Here is a 21362-nt window from a genome sequence, read left to right on the forward strand (position 1 = left end):
TAAAATAAGTATGATATTAGTAAATAATATAAGTGTGGGATAAGAATGTTCATGGCTATAAATACTCACATATGGGTGCATATTGAATTATGAGTGATAAAACATACATAACTATAATCAGCCAATATGAGTGAAAACACATAAAACATGTGAAAACACGTAAAAACATAAATATAAGTGTTATGTAAGTGTAATATAAGTGTAAAATAAGTATATTAGTAAATAATATAAGTGTAAGATAAAACACCACGCTGCACCCATGCCAGAAAGGCGGAGAGTTGCCGCTACCACAATCTTCTCCAACTATTGGTTATTATTCTGAGACAACCATGTTGAGTAGAGCAATAAAAACTTGTAGGATGATGTATTGTCATGTCTACTAACATTAGAATTTTTTCCAGAGTAATTTGTAAGAGTTGATTTTTTGATGATAAATGCAGTCCAAAGGGGTTGTGAATTTTGAGGCCATCGGCCCAGGCGGGTTAACAGCAGTACAATTGTTTAAACAATAAAGCCAAAATTCTCTTTGGTTTACTTCAGTGCATATTAAATAAACATGATTTTTTTCTTACCTTTTTATTTGTTAATATGAAATGTAACAAGAATAACTCAGACATTTATACAGAAAAATCTTTCATTATAAAGTCAAGGACTTTTTCACACATACTTCTGAGCCCAAACTGCTGAAATTTCCTGGTGTGGGAGGAAGGTAAGGTTCCTTTTAATCAAACTTTTCAAAGAACTCCATGAGGATGACAGGGCTGTCTAGACTTTCTTGTTGTAGAACTGATGAAATTTCACTTTTCTGACTGTAGCGTGCCTTCACTGTCAATGATAAAGCAATGCAAACATACTTGTAAGAGTATTCAGAAAAACAATCTTAAATACTATTAAAGAATAAGGATGAATATATATACACTATATGTACATTTTAACAACCACAATGCACTTTAATTCCAAGCCATCAATGGAGGCCTACATGCAGAAATTGAAATGCGGTACTGCCAAGGACTCGAACCCAGCAACCACATGACAAGTGCCATAGTAACTTACCAACTAGGCTATCATGAGAGCTATCTCTCTTGATAGCCTAGCTGGTAAGTTACTACGGCACTTGTCATGTGGTTGCTGGGTTCGAGTCCTTGGCAGTACCACATTTCAATTTCTGCATGTCGGCCTCCATTGATGGCTTAGAATTAAAGTGCATTGTGGTTGTTAAAATGTATCTCTAATCACTGGGACCCATTTAGTGTTGTACATATAAATAAATAAATAAATATATATATATATATATATATATATGTATACATATATATATATACACACACACACACACATATATATACATACATATATATATATTGGAAATAAACTCATCTGCTGGGATTCGAACCCCCGCCAGAGTGGAATGCTTCATATAAAGCTAGGACTGTACCGCCTGTACTACCGTGACCCTTCAAAACAGAACGAATTAGTTCACGGACTAATCATTCTGCCGAGGGCACTCAGGTAGAATGTGGTATGTACAGTACTATATTTCATCAAATCCTTTATGCAGGCTAGTCTTCCAACAAGTGTTTGTGTCATTTTGACACAAACAATATATATATATATATACCCCATCTGGGGTATTGGCTGCATATTATTGTGGCAAAGTAGCATGCAGTTGATACTTTAGGGTCTATATGGAGTGCCCCTACAGACCAGAGCCACATATCATTTTGTCTGTGATAGAGGAAAACTCTTTTCATAGAGAAATGATGACACTATTATACTACAACTATCCCTCCGTTATGCTGTCCCCCAACCCCTTGTTACTGTCCTGTACCATTTCTCTGAATATTCATTTCCTTTTTTTGCCTACCCTGTGGTGGGGGAAGAGAATGCTACCACCAAGTCTTTCCACTTGAGTTGTAAAAGGTGACAAAAAATGGGACGGGGGATGGGATTAGGAGTCCTACTACCTGTAGCCCCAAAAGGGGACATTCCTAAAAAAAAGGAAGTAAAGCCATAGGAGGGTCTGGGAGTTTTCCAATCAGTACCCTAAGGTTTGGGTCTTTTAATGTGCGTGAATGTGGTACAGATGAGAGTAAAAGGGAAAAGATAGGCAGTATGTTTGTGAGAAGAACGATGGATGAGCTGGCTTTGAGTGAAACTAAAATGAAAGGAAAGAGCAAATGTAAGTTTGGTAGTGTAGCTGGGAGGTACTCAGGAGTGAAGAGGGGACGAGGGAGAGAAGGGGTGGCTATACTAGTAAGTGAAGAGATAAGTAAGTGGGTGGTGGAGTGGAAGGAGGTTTTTTCAAGGTTGATGTGGATGAAGGTGAAGCTGGGAAAGGAGATGTGGGTTTTTGTAAGTGCGTATGGGCCTGGTAGTGAGAAGAGCGTAGAGGAAAGGGAGGCTTTTTGGGTAGATATAAATGAGTGCATAGAGGGATTAGGGAGATGTGTCAATGTAGTTGTATTAGGAGACCTTAATGCTAGGGTAGGAAAAGAACCAGTAGACGGAGTGATTGGGAAGTATGGAGTTCCAGGTAAAAATTGTAGTGGAGAATTGATGGTGGAGGTGTGTCTTGAAAGAGACTTGATGATAGCAAATACAGTGTTTAGGAAGAAAGTCAAGCATAAGTACACATGGGAGAGGGTGGTGGATGGAAGGGTGGTAGATAGAGCATTAAAGGACTATATACTGGTGACCAGGAGTATGGTAGGAAGAGTTAAGGATGTACATGTTCTAAGGGGAGAGAGTGGGGGAATATCAGATCATTTTCTGGTGGGAGGTAAATTGAGAGTAGAGAATAGGTGGAGAAAGAGGAAAAGGGCAGAAGGTATGGAGGTACTTAGAGTGAACTGCTTAAATGAGAGAAAAAAAAAAGGAGAATGACTATAACAAGCTGAAAAAGGAGTGAGAGGGAGTAAAGGATAGAGTAGAACTAGGAGTGGAGGAGGAATGGGGATGGTTCAAGGAGGGAGTCATAAGGTTTGCAAAGATGGTGTGTGGAACAAGGAGGGCAGGAGGAAATAGAAGGAACGGTAGTGAATGGTGGGATGAGGAAGCAAAGAAAGGTTTAGAAGAGAAGAAGCGAGCTTTCATAGATTGGCTACAAATTAGGACAAGGGAATCGTATGAGAGGTACAAAGTAAAGAGAAGGGAAGTTAAGCATAAGATATAGGAAGCAAAGAGGAGAGCAGATGTGAAATGGGGTAAGAGTATGACAGAAAATTTTGAAAGCAATAAAAAGATGTTTTGGAAGGAAATTAAAAGAGAAAGAGGAGACGAATCAAGTAGAGAAGAAAAGGTAAAAGGTGCAGATGGAGAGATGATAATGGAAGAGAAGCAGTAAGGGGAAGATGGGCAGAGTATTTTAGGGAGTTGCTAAATGTGAAGGAGGATAGGGAAAGAAAGGTAGTTGCAGTGGGAAGCGCTAAGAAAATGAGAGTGATGAGTGAGGAAAATGGAGGAGAAATAAGGAAGGATGAAGTGAAAGCAGCTGTCAAGATGATGAGAGTAGGCAAGGCACATGGTCTGGATGGATGCCATGCAGAATGTCTAAAAAAAGGAGGTACAGTTATGGTGGACTGGCTGGTGAGGTTATTTAATGTTTGTTTGAGAAACGGTGGAGTGCCGGAGGACTGGAGGAGTGCCTGTATAGTTCTACTTTACAAGGGAAAGGGGGACAAGTGTGAGTGTAGTAGTTTCAAAGGGATCAGCTAGTTGAGTGTAGTTGGGAAGGTTTATGGGAGGGTCTTTATTGAGAGGATTAGGAGAGGAACAGAGAGAGTAGTTGGTGAGGAACAGTGTGGGTTTAGGACAGGTAGGAGTTGTGTAGATCAGATTTTTGTGGTAAGACAGATATGTGAGAAAGCTATAGGAAAAGGTAAAGATGTTTTTTGGGCTTTTATGGATCTGGAAAAGGCTTACGACAGGGTAGACAGGAAGGCACTGTGGGAGGTACTGCAGATATATGGGATAGGAGGAAAGCTGTTAAGAGCAGTCAAGAGTTTTTATGAGAGTAGTAGAGCTGGTGTTAGGATTAGAAAAGGAGAGAGTGAATGGTTTGAGGTAAAGGTGGGACTTCGTCAGGGATGTGTTATGTGGCCCTGGCTGTTCAATCTTTACATGGATGGGGTGGTGCGAGAGGTGAATGCAAGGGTAGTGGGTCAGGGGTTATACAGTTATCTCGAGTTATGACAAAAGAAACAATATAGATTTAATATATCTAGACTTTGCAAAAGCTTTTGATACCGTCCCCCACAAAAGACTACTTACTCAGCTTCACATGGAATAAGTGGTAGCCTTTTAAGTTGGACTAGTAATTGGTTAAATGATCGAAAACAGAGAGTTGTTTTAAATGGAAAAACTTCTAGATGGAAAAATGTTACAACTGGAGTTCCTCAGGGTTCTGTTCTTGGGCCATTTCTATTCATACATACATACATATACCAAGGCTTTTTCCCCCTTACAAGGGGGGTAGCCAAAAAGAAAAAGGCATAAAATCATTCCCACCCATTCCATCCCTCAATACACTCCACACCCCTCCACCCTCCCTCTTATCTTAGCACCTCCTGAATGACGGGTCATCCCTGCACCTTGTCCACTGCCCTGGGTCAGAAGCAGTGTCGCAAGACACAGCACATCCACAGCAAGGCCGCTTCATTAAATTGGCCCGCCCCTCTCCGTCCCCCCATTGCATAAAATGGTATATACAAATAGTATATATAAATTATATAGACCATGGACTAAAATCTACTGTTTCCAAATTTGCTGATGATACAAAACTGTGTGGAATGGCAAATGATCACTTAAATCAGTTAGATATTCAAGAAGATTTAGATAAATTACAGCAATGGTCTGAAAAGTGGCTAATGAAATTTAACACAAGTAAATGCAAGGTAATGCACATAGGTAAAAATAACAGTAAGTATGATTACAAGTTATTTGGAAATTCGTTAACAAAAGTTAGTGAAAAAGATTTCGCTGTAATTATCAGTAACGATCTCAAATCATCCAAGCAGTGTATTTCAGCCTCTGAGAAAGCAAATAAGATTCTAGGACTGATTGCGCAATCTTTTGACTTAAAAAAAAAAGTCCATCTCTCATTAACAAGCTATATAAATTGTTAGTTTGTCCACATTTGGAATATGCTGTTTCCGTATGGTCACCAAATCTCATTAAAGACGTTGAAAGATTGGAAAAAGTACAACGGCGAGCCACAAAACTGATTCCAAATATCAAAAATAAATCATACGAAAATCGACTAAAACATATGAATCTGTTTTCCCTAAAAAAGCGTAGACTCAGAGGTGACTTGATACAGGTCTTTAAAATTCTAAAGGTAATTGACAATATCAAAAGTGACAAAATTTTCACACTGAATGAGAATCAGACAAGAAACAATGGTCTCAAACTGTCCGGAAATAGATTCAATTTGGAAGTGGGTAGAAACAACTTCGCCAACCATGTAGTTAATGAATGGAATAAACTTCCTGCAGAGGCAGTGCAATGTAGTTCAGTTCGAAGCTTTATAAAAATCATTTAGATAAACACCTAAGCAAGATGCTGTAATGATTATTATTTATTTTATATTATTTGTTTTTGTTTTGGAGTGTTTTGAGTGTTTTTATGCCTTTCCCTTTTTGGCTACCTCCCTTGGAAGGGGGAAAAAGCCTTGGTATATGTATGTATGTTTTTGTTTTGTTATCATTTGTCTGTTTGATTCTCTTTTATTGTTAGTTGCATGTCAATTTGTTATTATTTACTATTTGCCTGTTTGTTTGTTGTTTGACTGTGCCTATGCATTTATTTATGTATTTTATTTGATACTTACATTATCAAAGTTTTTATTTATTCATTTATTATCATTATTTTTTTTTTTTTGCATCTGACCTAGATATGGACCAAAAGGTCTCCTGTTGGCATGCTCCGCCTTTGTAATCCTTTGTTTGTAAAACAGCGTGTGGAAACACTATTCAAGATTTTAAGAAAAAAACATGATGAAAGGTACAAAATATCACCACGAGCATAGCTCCCTTCCCAAATAACACAACTAGGTCAATGCACACACACACAAAGAATGAACTGATTTACTGAAAGAAGGAAATATAGTAATTATGGGTGATTTTAACTCAAAAGAAATATGTTGGGAAGAAATGACAGTGAAGGGTGGAGAAGACCTCTTGGGAAACATTCTACTGAATATGACCACTGAATACACAATGACTCAATGGGTAAAGGAAAATACCAGATACAGAAACAATGAGGAACCATCGAGACTAGAATTAATACTTACGTCGGCGCCTGAAATTGTGGACAGAATTGATTACAAAATCCCAATTAGGAAGAGTGACCACATACTAATACAGTTCGAAAAGAGCAAATGGATTTGAGAAGAAATGAGAAACATAGAAAAGGAAGACTAATGTACAACAAAACGGGTTTTGAGAAACTCGGAAAATTCTTTCAAAATGCAAATTGGGAAAACTTTTTAAATGAAGAAACAAAGATGGAAGAGAAATGGAATATACTAAAAGAAATTTACAATGAGGGAATAAACAAATATGTACCAAAACAGAAGCAAGAAAGGATATGCATAAAGTGCTGGTACAACAAAAAATGTAGTGAGGCTAAAGATAGAAGAGACAAAGCTTGGAAAAGATTGAAAAAGAAAAAAAATTAGTAAGTGGCAAACATATATCAAACTAAGAAATGATTATGTAAAAATATGCAGAGATGAAAGAGAAATTATGAAAGAGACGTAATAGAAAAATGCAAGGAACAACCTAAACTATTTTACAGATATGTAAATGGTACACTAAAAAGCAAACAAGAAATAGTAAGACTGCACCAAGGGAATTACGAATATAAAGTAGAAATGGCTGAAATTATGAACAAACATTTCAAATCAGTATTCACAATTGAAAGTTCACAGAACTGTGAGGAAATAGAGAAAGATACCCCCCAATGAAGGAAATAAATGTAACACAGAAGGAAATCAAAGACCAAATAAAAACCTTGATGTCAGAAAATCACACGGTCCTGATGGAATTGTAAATGCATAGATGAGTCGAGGGACAAAATATATAAGATAATAAAATACACACTCAAAGAAGGAAAGGTACCACTGGACTGGAAAAATGCAAATATTGTACCAATATGTAAAGGAGGGAACTAGGAAAATCCAACTAACTACAGACCAGTCTCCCTTACAAGCACAATAGCAAAAATATGTGAAAAAGTTATCAAAAGTAGATGGGTTAAACATCTGGAAGAAAAAAATATACTGAATCCAAATCAATTTGGATTTAGACAAGGAAGATCATGTACAACAAACTTGATCTGCTTCTACTCAAGACTAATAGAAATAATACAAGAAAGGGATGGATGGGTGGACTGTGCTTTTCTAGATCTACAAAAAGCATTTGATAAAGTACTACACAAAATATGAATAAGAAAAATCGAATCAATAGGTGGTATTAAAGGAAAATTATTGGAATGGATGGAAGACTTCTTGACTGGGAGGAAAATGAGGGTAGTAATTGGAGACAAATACTCAACCTGGGAAGAAATGATAAGTGGTGTCCCACAAGGTTCAGTATTGGCTCCAATCATGTTTGCCATATATATAAATGACATGGATGAAGGTGTGGAATGTTATATGAACTCCTTCACAGATGACGCAAAAATACTAAAGAAAGTACAAAGGAAGATTGTGAATTACTACAGATAGACCTAGATAAAATCAGGAAATGGAGTCAAAAGTGGGAAGTGAATTTTAACATCAAGAAGTGTAGTATAATGAGTTTGGAAAAAGTAAAAATAGAATATCGAGGAATTATAAAATTGGTGAAGAAGTCAAAAAAGTGAGTTCGGATAGGAATCTTGGAGTAACAATCAGCAAAGACATGTCACAGACAAACATATCAATAAAATAGTCAGAGAAACCTTCAACCTACTAAGGTCAATGAATGTGGCATTTGACTATTTGGATGAGGAAAAGGTCAAGAAAATATTAGTTACACTGATACGACCAAAACTGGTGTATGTTGCAATACTATGGACACCCAGTACTAAAAAGAATATAAAGAAATTAGAAAGAATACAAAGAGCAATGACAAAGATAGCACCAACACTCCCCAAATTGACATATGAACAAAGATTGTCCAAATTGGAACTACCAACTCTGGAACTAAGAAGAGAAAGAGGAGATCTACTGACTGTTTACAGAATCATGAAAGTAATGGAAATCTTAGAGATGATTTATTAAAGTGGGACAGCATGAAAACAAGAGGACATGAAAAGAAACTCAAAAAGGATAATTATAGAAGAGATCTGAAAAAGAATAGCTTCCCACACAGAGTGGTGGATACTCAGAATAGACTATATAAGGCAGTGTGTGCAAACACTATTCAAGAATTTAAGAACAAACTTGATATTGAAAGATACCAAGATGGGTCACTACTAGCATAGCTCCCTTCCCATATAATACAACTAGGTAAATACATCAAAATATCAAACTATGGACCAATCGCCCAAAATCAGTTTCTGAAGCAAGTGATATTAACAGTTTCAAGTCTAACCTTGATTATAAATGAAGAAGTCATTCCCAAATAGGTGTTCACTTCCTGCAGACAATATTTTTATTCCTTTATTATTTAAAAAAAAAAGTGAAACTCAACTGTATACTACAATAAGTTATGAAAATGAGAGAGAACAGATAAAATGACAGCAATATGTCCAGTGTTAAAAAATCAATATTCCAACAAGAACATGGAAGATATGAAACAATGTAGATTCACATTGGTATTTACACATTCAGCTTTTCTCAAATAGCTAAAACAACCACACATTGTACAACAATATGACACAATGAAATGCAGCCATACATACACAGAAAAAAGTTCTCAATGTTTACGCATGTATTCACTCTGGAAGTTGGAAAAAAATTATCTTAACTACTTGTGGATGAATGGCCATACCTGTCTCCACCCACTGCCTGAGACAGAAGGTTTGAAACTGGGCCCAACAGCCTGAGCTCTAAGCTTCATTTACATGGCAACCTTCCCTCTTTGTCCCCTAATGCAAAAATGATGAAGATGAGGAGAAATCCCTTTGTGCCACATCAATATACTGTTGATTAACAACCCGCCTCTTCTCACACCTATTTCTTGCTACTTTCCTTTCTTGCCTAACACATTCCCAACATTCCCATCACTCAAGGCCCTCTTCACCCCATCCATCCATCTCATTCTTTGTCTTCCCCTCAAGTGCACAATGCTGCCTTTACACTCTTTTGCCAGCCTTTCTTCACTCAATCTTTCAATGTACCCAAATGATTCCATTATTTTTTCATCAGCATTAACTGCTAGTTCTTTTCCACCCCCATTTTCTTCCTCACCCCCCTCATTTCTCACTCTATCTAATCCTTGTAATCCCCACCATACTTCTCAGACACTTCATCTCAAACACATTCAAATTTCACCTTTCTGCCTTCCTTAAATTCAAAGTCCCTGTCCCAGACAGTATCACAGGCACAATCACACCTTTATAGAATCTTCTTTTTGCATCTACCCCAGATATTTATTTCTCCTTACACTTCGTATTCCAAAGACATTTACTTACTTCCCTCACTCTACAGCTCACTTCTATCTCCACTTCTCCATTCCCTGCCACATACCATGTACACATATTTATTTTGGGTGGAATACACAATGGTACTTGCACAAGGTGGTCCTGCAAAATGAGTATCAGATAACCTCCCTGCTGCTCATTTTCAATACCAATAAACTTTCTTACTTCCATGTAGAGGTGCAGTCCCAAGGGGTTCACACTCAAGTTTATAGACTGGGCCCAAGATCTCCAACAACTTTGACTGTATTTCCTCCACCTTCAAACAAAAGGTGAGCAGACAACTGGGGACTGTTCCCCTCATCCTACTACTACAAGCTGGTGACACGAAAATAATACCAGATTCGTGTGACTCAGACATCATTCCAATATTTCTTTCTTCCAGAGAAATATGTGTGACAGCCTGAGAACTATTGTCAGCTGATACAAGGCTGCAGGTTTCCAGTCAGCCAAATTCAAGGCAACAATTGTTATTACATATCTTGGGTTCAGTCTGGAGACAGAGTGCTTGCCCCCTTAGGAATGTCCTTCCAGATGGAGGTGAGGGTGTTGATAGGCTTTGCAGACAGATGGCATGGAAGATAATCCTTCCTGACATCTATCTTATGGAATCATAAAGCTCCTATATATACATTATGCATACACACAAACATAATTCAACAAACAGCTCTTTTTTGTCCTTGTCCTTACCTTCTTCAGTGCAGGAGATTCTGATGTTATGACGGAACAGATTTGTTCTGTTCCACACAAAATCCCATTCAAAATTAATCACAAGGTCTGCACTGGGCAGATAGGAAAAATGCAATGGGTCTGTGCCCTTCTGGATCGCCAAATCAGGAACATTTTCTTCTAACATATGTTCAGCTTTAGTTCGTTCTTCCATGAGCTCCTGTAACAAGTAGTCTTAATTAATTGGGAGAATAAGCTTGGAGCATATCACTTCATTCACATACTGATGCCAATCCCCATTACTTCTCTCAGCAAGCCCTTATGCAGCACTCTTCCCATCCAAACAGCTCTTGACAAGATAGATCGACTTGCCAAATGCCTCTAATGTGGGTTGTCAATAAAAAGTGGTGTAAACTCATAGAATGTGTTTCTAAGGTATAAAATTACTATGCTACTTTGTTATATTCTGCATATTAAGTTTAATAACATTCAAAACCCCGTCCGGGGTACTGGCTGCATGTTATTGTGGTAAAGTAGCATGCAGTTGCTACTTTAGGGTCTATATGGGGTGCCCCTACAGACCAGAGCCACACATAATTTTGTCTGTGATAGAGGAAGACACTATTCATAGAGAAATGATGACACTTTTATCATACAGTAAAACCCCAATTATCCGAAACAAAAGGGGGGATGCCTCTTTTGGATAAGCCGATTTTTCGGATAATCCAGATTTATCAGAAATATATTTCGTGTTGACATACTTTGTGTGTGTGTGTGTGTGTGTCCTGTGCCTTTCTCCCCCCCCCCTCTCTCTCTCTATCAGTCTCAAGTTGTGGATGGAACACAATTATTTTTTTTTTACGTGTTGACGTACATACCTTATACGTAACAGAGAACAAGAATTATTCTATACATATATCTTCCACTATCCTGATGAACACAATAAAGCAACTCCGCCACTCCCCGCCTCCGTCACCATCACTCCACAACCCTTCCACTCCCCACCTCCTGGTGGTGGAGTCAGAAGGAAGGGTCGTCCATTGCTCCATCTTCACTGTCCAAATCAAAGGTAGACAAGGAGGATGAGGCACTTGATGAAGGGCGAGAAGACTGGGTGGACGAAGGTATTCTTGGCCAAAAAAACGAGATGATAGAAGTCTGTTTGGTGCAAGACAGCTGTTTCTCGATGACGTCACTCAGTGCTGATCACATCATCGGGTACAGTTGATTGCTATCTGAAATGTCCCTGGGTCGCTGGTCAAGAAACTGAAGCACTCCTTCGATGTGGGACCGGAGTGTTGCCAAAGACATGGAAGGATCAGAAGGATCATCGTCGTCGTCGTCGTCATCATCATCATTGTCATGGCCGTGCATCACTTCCTCAGCTATTTCTTTGGTTGATTGGAGAGCGTAACCTGGGCCCCCCTCATCCACAGTGAGCCACTCCTGGACGTCCTCCTCTGTAACTGTCTCGTAATCACCCAGGGCCTCCTTCACCTCTCGCACCTCCCGGTCGAATCCTTCAAACACTTCTCGCATATCCAATTGACCCGCCTTCAGCTTGTCCAATATCTCCAGCTTCTGCTGTATGGTAAGGACGACTTTCTTCCTTTTCCTGGTTTCTTTCGGCATGGTGATGTAGAAAGAAGTGAGGTTGAAGCACAGGTAGAACGCGACTGCCCAGTGTGAACTCTGTGACGTGACTGCCGCCGACTGACGATGTAAACAATGAAACCAAACAAACACACGCTACGCTAAACAAAGTAGTACGCTTAAAACGTATTCATTTTAACTGTTCTTATAAATTTTAAATGTGTTAATATAGCACATGTATAGTTACTTTTATTTATTTTCATGTTTTTGATGTTTTATAATGTTTTAGTATAGAATTTTTTTTAATTTTAATTGCATTATCCAAATCAATTTCGGATAATCCCGTTTTTCGGATAATCCGCTTTCGGATAATCGGGGTTTTACTGTACTGTGACTGTCCCTCTGTTATGCTGTCCCCCAATCCCTTGTTACTGTCATGTACCATTTCTCTGAATATTCATTTCCTTTTTTTGCCTACCCTGTGGTGGGGGAAAAGAATGCTGCCACCAAGTCTTCCCATTTGATAAGACTAGGAATCCTGCTACCTGTAGCCCCACAGGGGACATTCCTAAAAAAAAAAAGTAAAGGCATAAGAGGGTCTAGGAGTTTTCCAACCAGTACCCTAAGGTTTGGGTCTTTTAATGTGCATGGATGTGGTACAGATGAGAGAAAAAGGAAAGAGATAGACCATTCTTTGTAAGATGTGTTGCCATTGAGTGAAACTAAGTTGGAAGGGAGGGGCAAGTGTGAGTTTGGGAGTGTAGTTGGGAGTTTCTCAGGAGTGAAGAGAGGGCGAGGGAGGGAAGTGGCTACACTAGTAAATGAAGAGATAGGTAAGTGTGTACTGGAGTGTAAGGAGGTTTCTTCAAGGTTAATGTGGATGAGGGTGAAGCTGGGAAGGGAGATGTGGATTTTTGTAAGTGCATATGGGTCTGGTAGTGAGAAGAGTGTAGAGGAAAGGAAGGCATTTTGGATGGATTTAAATGAGTACATAGTGGGATTAGGGAGAAATGTCAATGTAGTTATATTGGGAGACCTTAATGCTAGGGTAGGAAATGAACCAATAAAAGGAATGATAGGGAAGTATGGAGTTTCAGGAAAAATTGTAGTGGAGAGTTGATGGTAGAGATGTGTCTAGAAAGAGTTGATGATAGCAAATACAGTGTTTAGGAAGTCAAACATAAGTACACATGGGAGAGGGTGGTGGATGGAAGGGTGGTAGATAGAGCATTAATAGACTATTTTCACCACCCCCTTGTCACCACTGTCACCACCACTGTCGGTCCTCGATCATGACACTTAAATTTGACTTGTAACATCACTCGTCTCGAGGCCCCTTGCCTCTCGTTACGTGAGTTTCACTAAATATTCAAGTTCCTCTTAAGCAGTAGGCCCAATGCCTTGTATTTCCTGTAGTCTCACTATTTTCTAGGCCCCGTGCCTAGTTCTCTCGTCCTTTGGGTTAATAAAAGGGTGGTGAATTTTCTTTCTTCTTTCACTGTAATTTCACCTTCTTGTTACACTCAGGATCTCTTTCTCTCGTCTCTACATCGTCTCTCTCGATCGTCTCCCTAGATCGTCTCTCTGGATCGTCTCTTGATTCTCTCTCCCCCGAGATCCCGTATCCTACGCTAAGCTACCTTCGTCTGACGTCACTAATTTTTCTAATCCAATCTCCAGTGACTTTTCAAATAGATGTCACTCCTTATGGGCGTGACTTTGAATTCATGCACCAATAGTTTTTTTCCTCCTTCTCCACCTTGCACCAATCCGGAAAGCCATTCCAATGCCACTAGCAAAATTGTTTACCTCAGCATTAGTCAAACGAAGCTAACCTGCGCTTACAGAGTTTTGATTACATCATCGATTATAAAACAGTCACCACCGTCGGTGTGTTTACATAGACATAACGTCGCCCTCACATAGACATAACGTCGCCCTCGAGCAGGCGTCGAGTCTGAATTATTCTAATGCCCTAGCTCATTTCCATTCGTACACTACCGGCCTCTTATATAGTGGTAACCAGGAGTATAGTAAGAAGAGTTAAGGATGTACATGTTCTAAGGGGAGAGAGTGGGGGAATATCAAATCATTTCCTGGTGGAAGGTAAATTGAGAGTGGAGAATAGGTGGAAAAAGAGGAAAAGTGCAGAAGGTAGGGAGTATGTATGGGGCAGAAACATGAAACATAAGAGAGGAAGAGAGGAGGAGTTTGAATGTGTTTGAGATAAAATGCCTGAGAAGTATGATAGGGGTTACTACGCTGGATAGAGTGAGAAATGAGGAGGTGAGGTTGGACATATGGAAAGAATGAGTGAAGAAAGACTAGTAAAAGAGATGTGGAAGGCAGAGGTGGAAGGAGTGAACATGAGGGGTGTCCTAGGATGAGATGGATGGACAGGGTAAAAGGGGCATTGGGAAAGAGGGGAATGTCTATTGAAGAAGGACGGGAGAGGACAGAAGATAGGAGTGAATGGAGAATGGTTGTATATGGATGATGCTGTGATGCATGAGGGGGAGTGGGTGGGGGATGGGGGTGAGGGAGTATGTATGAGAAATAAATTTACGCAGCCCGAAGGGATTACTCTCCGTCTTCTCCTTTTCTGCATGAGGGGACGAAGAGGGAGGGTCGCCGAATTTATGAAGTGGCCTTGCTGTGGATGTGCTGTGTCTTGTGACATTGCTTCTGACCCAGGGCAGTGGACAAGATGCAGGGATGACCCATCATCCAGGATGTGCCAGGATAAGAGAGAGGAAGAGGGTAGAGGGGAATGGAGTATGTAGGGGATGGAATGGGTGGGAGTGGTTTCTATGCCTTTGTCTTTTGGCTAACTCTTGTGTAAGGGGGAAGAAAGCATTTTGTATATGTATGTACCATTCAAAACTAAAAGGAAATTACGTACATATACCAAGGCTTTTTTCCCCCTTACTAGGGAGGTAGCCAAAAAGAAAAAGGCATAAAATCACTCCCACCCATTCCATCCCTAAATACACTCCACTCCTCTTCACCCTCCCTCCCATCTTAGCACCTCCTGGATGATGGGTCATCCCTGCACCTTGTCCACTGCCCTGGGTCAGAAGCAGTGTCGCAAGTCACAGCACATCCAAAGCAAGGCCACTTCATTAAATCGGCGACCCCCTCTCTCTGTCTCCCCATGCATAAAAGGAGAAGACAGGGAGAAATCCCTTTGGGCTGTGTCAAATTTTGCTCACACATAATACCTCACCCCCTATCCCCCCACCCATTCCACCTCATGCATCACAACATCTTCCATATACAACCATTCTCCATTCACCCCTGTCTTCTGTCCTCTCCCGTCCTTCCTCAACAGACATTCCCCTCTTCCCCAAACCCCCTTCACCCCATCCATTCATTTCATCCTAGGACGTCCCCTCATGTTCACTCTCTCCACATCTGCTTTCCATACCTATTTTATTAGTCTTTCTTCACTCATTCTTTCCATGTGTCCAAACCATCCTGATACTCTTTCATTAACCCTATCTCCCAACTCCCTTTCCACCCCTGTTTTCCTCCTCACCTCATTTCTCACTCTATCTAGCCTAGTAACCCCCATCATACTTCTCAGACACCTCATCTCAAACACATTCAAACTCCTTCTCTCTTCCTCTCTTATGTTCCATGTTTCTGCTCCATACAGTGCTGTTGGCACAATCCCTCCTTCATACAGTCTCCTCTTAGCATCCATTCCCAAATGTCTATTCCTCATTACACTTTTTAATCCACCAAGGCATTTACTCGCTTCTCTCAATCTACATTCTACCTCCACCTCCACCCCACCTTTTCCTGCCACATTTGCACCCAAGTATCTAAAACTATCCACTTCCTCCAGTCGCTCTCCCTTAATGCTCACTTCCAGTCTGCTGCCACTTTCATCCCTTGTACATCTCATCACCTTACTTTTACCCACATTTATCTTAAGCTTTCTTCTTTCACACACACACTCCTAAACTCTGTCACCAACTTCCTCAATCTCTCCCTTAATGCTCACTTCCAGTCTGCTGTCACTTTCACCCCTTATACATCTCATCACCTTACTTTTACCCACATTTATCTTCAGCTTTCTTCTTTCACACACTCTCCCAAAATCTGTCACCAACTTCCTCAATCCCTCCTCCAATCCTGCCACAAGCGCAGTGTCGTCTGCAAACAACAGCTGGCTCACCTCCCACTTTTCTCCATTTTCTTTAACCATCTCCAATCCCTGACCCACCACCCTTGCATTTACCTCTCGCACCACCCCATCCATGTACAAGTTGAACAGCCAGGGAGACATAACGCATCCTTGACGAAGTCCCACCTTTACCTCCAACCACTCACTCTCTCCATTTCTAATCCTGACACATGCTCTACTACTCTCATAAAAACTCTTGACAGCTCCCAGAAGCTTTCCTCCTTTCCCGTATATCTGCAAAACCTCCTACAGTGCCTTCCTGTCTACTCTGTCATAAGCCTTTTCCATACATACATACATATACCAAGGCTTTTTCCCCCTTTCAAGGGAGGTAGCCAAAAAGGGAAAGGCACAAAGACACCCCCACCCATTTCATCCCCAAATACATTCCACACCCCTCCCTCTCATCTGAGCACCTCCTAGATGACGGGTTATCCCTGCACCTTGCCCACTGCCCCGGGTCAGAAGCAGTGCCGCAAGACACAGCACATCCACAGCAAGGCCGCTTCATTTAATCGGCGACCCCCCCTCTCCGTCCCCCCTTGCATATAAGGAGAGGACGGGGAGAAATCCCTTCGGGCTGCATCAAAATTTGCTCACACATACTACCTCACCCCCACCCCCCCGCCCATTCCTCCTCATGCAATCACATCATCATCCATATACAACCATTCTCCACTCACCTCTGTCTTCCGTCCTCTCCCTTCCTTCCTCAACAGACATTCCCCTCTTCCCCAAAGCCCCCTTCACCCCATCCATCCACCTCATCCTAGGACGTCCCCTCATGTTCACTCCCTCCACATCTGCCTTCCATACCTCTTTTACTAGTCTTTCTTCACTCATTCTTTCCATGTGTCCAAACCATCCCAAATCCATAAAAACAAAAAATACATCCTTCCCCTTTCCTATAGCTTTCTTACATGTCTGTCTTTCCACAAATATCTGATCTACACAACCTCTACCCGTCCTAAATCCACACTGTTCCTCACCAATTACTCCCTCTGTTCCTCTCCCATTCCTCTCAATCAAGATCCTCCCATAAGCCTTCCCAACTACACTTAACAAGCTAATACCTCTGAAACTACTACATTCACACTTGTCCCCTTTTTACATTGTAGTGGAACTATACAGACACTCCTCCAGTCCTCCGGCACTCTACCCTCTCTCCAGCAAACATTAAATAACCTCACCAGCCAGTCCACCATAACTGTACCTCCTTTTTTTAGACATTCTGCATGGCATCCATCCAGACCAGGTGCCTTACCTGCTTTCATTATCTTAAGAACTGCCTTCACTTCATCCTTCCTTATTTCTCCTCCATTTTCCTCACTCATCACAGTCATTTTCTTAGCATTTCCCACTGGAACTATCTTTTTACAATTAATACTTCTGAAATGTCCTCCACTGGGTATACAAATTTAATCATTTTGCATCCAATCTATCCTATGATTTGTTTGCCCTGCACTAAAACAGTACCAATATAAAGTTCCCAAGATATGATCACTACACAGAAAAAACAGAACACGTCATTTTACACTGCCCTTCATTCCATATAACTCCATAAAATCTCTTAGCTGAGTGACCTATGAAATAAACTGGTAACTATAGCTTATTTTCTCTGGGTTGAGGGTGTCCTGCAGAAGATCAATCAATCTGTTGCCTCAGGTCTCTCCTACTGAAGCTTAATCAATCTGTTGCCTCAGGTTTCTCCAGCAGAGGACCCTTGGCATCCAGGTAACCAATAAACAGCCACCACATTGGCCTGTAAGTCACTCAAGGAAGAAATATTGTGTGGGATAAGTGTAAAATGTGGTGTTTGGTGTCTTTTGTGTGATGAATGTATCTCAGGCAGTTTGTTTCTGTGGCCAGACTGGCCAAAGAGGTTAAAATGTCACTACTTGTGGCAGAGATTGAGATGATGGCAGTTCAAACCATGCCATCAGCAAGTTGGACCAAGGGCATGGTTCATTAAATTCCATGCTATAAATTCCTCTGTAAAGGGAATCATCCTAACCCCTTGATATGGGTGAGTTTGCGATATTAAACCAAATTATCTATATATTAATACGCTTGTAACTATCTATGTGTCACGCGGTGACGTCACAGCAACGAAGCCTTACAAAATTGCTGACGACTGATTGGCTGCGAGCGAAGCGAGAGTGGTGACGTCACGGCAACGGAGACGACTTATTGGCCAAGAGCGGTGATGTCACGGCAAAAAGGAGACGACTGATTGGCTGCCAGCTAAGTGACAGTGGTGACGTCACGGCAACATAGACGATTTATTGGCCGAGAGCGGTGATGTCACGTCGCTTCAGCACGTCCAACACGACGTCACGGTGCAAAGGAATCAAAGTAGTTTTATTCTGGCTAAAGACAGACAATTTTATTCACCTATTTATCACATTCTTTCGATAAATGAAATATTAAAAAAGGCATTTATTCAAAGCTTAACGTGTGACGTCATGTCACATTGCTTTCTGAGCTCCTGACAGAACCTCACGAAAATAAGTAGATAAATAAATAAATAGATAAAAAAATAAATAAACAGTATTCAAATGTCTATACAAATTTAATCATAGGCTACAAGATAATCAAACGTCTATAAATGTTTATTGTGACATGACATAAACGATTCAAATTTTTTTATTGCCTTCATGATTGACCTAATGAGAAAGAGAAAGAGAGAGAGAGACAACGGGAGAATTTGACGACAACATTGGGAGACTTTGACGACTCACTTTTGGAGACTGAAGACTCCTTCAGGAGATTTTGAAGACTCCTTTGTAAATCCCGTGGAATTTCCACGAGTCCTGCTAGTCATCATCATTGTTTGTGTTGGATGGTGACCTGAATGTAGTCATACTTATATGGTCCTTGCTTCTCTTGGTAGTACAATGGCCACAAAGAAAAAGTTACATTTTGAGTGCAAATAAAATGTTACACACGAATCGACGTAACATTTTTATTTGCGTTCCCGCCATACGAGAAGTGGCGGAGCTTGTGCTGATGTAGGACGCTTGTTCTCTCCTTATTCCCTTCCACCCCCACGCATTGCTCCTCAGTGAGCTACCAAAGCTCGACGAGAGAGGGTCACCTGCAGGCTGCTCCCGAGCGCCCCTTTTTTTACTCGAGGGCTGCCTTTCCCGCCCTGTATCTCCACTTCTACCAGGCACAATGGTAAAAAGTCAGCTTTCTTTGGCACAGAAGAGTCAGGCCCTGGCTCTATTAGAACAAGGAATGTCTGTGATACGCATGGCGGCTGGGCTGCAGGTCACAAGAATGACAATTTACCACCTCAAGAAAGCAGGTCGCGCACTGCCCCCAGGTACCACACCACGAAGGAAGGAGGGCTCTGGCCGGCCAAGAAAGACTTTGACACACACAGACCACATTCTGAAGAGAGAATAGATGTTAGACCCTAGTATAACAGCCTTAGAACTAAAAGAAAAACATCCGGAGCTGCTCAAGAAGGTCACAGTCAGAACGATATGGCATTGACTTCAGAGGGACTTGAAATTACCAGCATGTCGAGCCGCCAAGAAACCTCTTCTGACTGAGAACATGAAAAAGAAAAGGCTGCAGTTCTGCAAGAAATATCAACACTGGACATCAGAAGAGTGGAAGAAGGTCATGTTCAGTGATGAGAGTATATTCCGGCTCATCAGGGGTACTTCAAAGATTGTCAGACGCCTGAGTGATGCCTCCCACTATGACCAGAGGTACACAGTCAAAACCATGAAACATCCCAACAGCGTGATGGTGTGGGGCACCCTCAGCGGGAATAAGGGCAGAGGTGGGTTATTCTTCCTATTCGAGAACGTCACTATGAAGTCAGACAACTACATCGATGTTCTGCATGACCACATGATAAAGTTCTGGGAGATACACAACTCCAACTTTTTCATGCACGACGGCGCACCAGCACACAAATCAAAAGCGGTCAAGAAATTCCTTGAGGACAACCATATTGACATTCTAGAGTGGCCTGGTAACTCCCCTGACCTCAATCCAATCGAAAATGCTTGGAACAAAATAAAGAACACCCTGCAGAAGGAACGACCCAGCAGCATACCGGAGCTGAAGGAGACCCTGAAGAAGCAGTGGATTTCGATGGACCTGGAGTATTTCGCCACTCTCGCCGCTTCCATGCCCAGGAGGATCGAGAGGGTCATCAAGATGAAAGGAAATATGACAAAATACTAAAATGTAAACAATTTTGTATAAGTATTGTAATCATAAAAGGTGAATAAAACCCATTTAACTTGTACTTTTGTGTTTATCTAACCAAAAATTCTTAGTGTAACATTTTTTTTTTGCGGCCGCTGTACTTGTTTTATGGTCGAGTGTGAATATGTTTTTGTATTAGTGTGTCATATGGTGTAGGTGGTCGGTTCTTGATGTTAAAAGTATACTACTTTTTTTTTTTTTTCATTCAGTTGGTTGTACTTACATTATGCAGAGGTGGGTGAGTAAAGTTGAGGGATCTTGCAAAAAAACATGTACTTCTAATTTTTATATAAAGTTGCAAGGGGAGAATTTTAGTTTCTGTTTCTGATGTGAATGGTGGGTGTTACTTATGTCCTAATGAACTGTTGTTGGGTCATGCTTCCAATCATGCACCAGTGGGAACATGGGCTCATTGTAACATGAATTGCTAATTGGAATTCCTGAACAGTATAGTAACAGAATTTGGCATAAATGGCAGAGATTTCTTCCCTACTCTTCTAGTGCAGCAAAAATGGCATGTTGCCAAGAGGAATCTACGAGTGGATGATTCAGTACCTGTACAGGATAATAATGCTTTAAGGGGACACTGGAGGCTGGCTCAGGTTGTTGAAGCTCCGGCTGGATGAGATGGGTTTGTAAGGGATGTAACGATTAGGTATAAGAACCAGATCTCAGGATCGAAATATGAAGGGCTAGAGCAGGGGTTCCCAAAGTGGTCGATGAGACCATCCAAGGGGTCGATAAATAGCCAAGGGGTCAAAAGGGGGTCAATACCGACCCCTAGGGGTTGATGAGACCATCCAAGGGGTTGAAAGGGGGTCAGTAGATTGCTAGGGGGTCGAAAGGCAGAGAAAGAGTGAGAATGATCCGTTGTTAGCGACACCTATCTTTGGAAAATTGAGCTATTTCCGTAGACGTGCGTCTGGCCAGCTAGCGGAAAATGGTCAACTTAGTAGACCATTTCCGCTAAGTTGAGCATTTTCGTTATTGCTATTTGCAGTTCGCTAATTTCAGCTTCCGCTAAATTGAGATTCGTTAAATCGGGCTTCTACTG

At 41.0% G+C, this 21362-nt stretch overlaps 1 protein-coding gene across 2 annotated transcripts in view; it reads right to left on the reverse strand.

Annotated features, from left to right (window-relative positions):
* Positions 1-569: 569 nt before the first annotated feature.
* LOC143038023 (uncharacterized) overlaps positions 570-21362 on the reverse strand; it is a 77884-nt gene continuing 57091 nt past the window's right edge. For both annotated transcript variants that reach the window (XM_076206874.1, XM_076206873.1), the window contains exons 5-6: positions 10315-10513; positions 570-825 (exon numbers count right to left, since the gene is read on the reverse strand). In XM_076206874.1, the coding sequence (XP_076062989.1) occupies positions 722-825; positions 10315-10513 (303 nt within the window). In that variant the 3' untranslated portion in view covers positions 570-721. The remainder of the gene's footprint in view (positions 826-10314; positions 10514-21362) is intronic.

Source organism: Oratosquilla oratoria, chromosome 23 (genome assembly GCF_046742065.1).
Source record: "Oratosquilla oratoria isolate Oo_2021 chromosome 23, ASM4674206v1, whole genome shotgun sequence".
Classification (NCBI taxonomy): Eukaryota; Metazoa; Arthropoda; class Malacostraca; order Stomatopoda; family Squillidae; genus Oratosquilla; species Oratosquilla oratoria.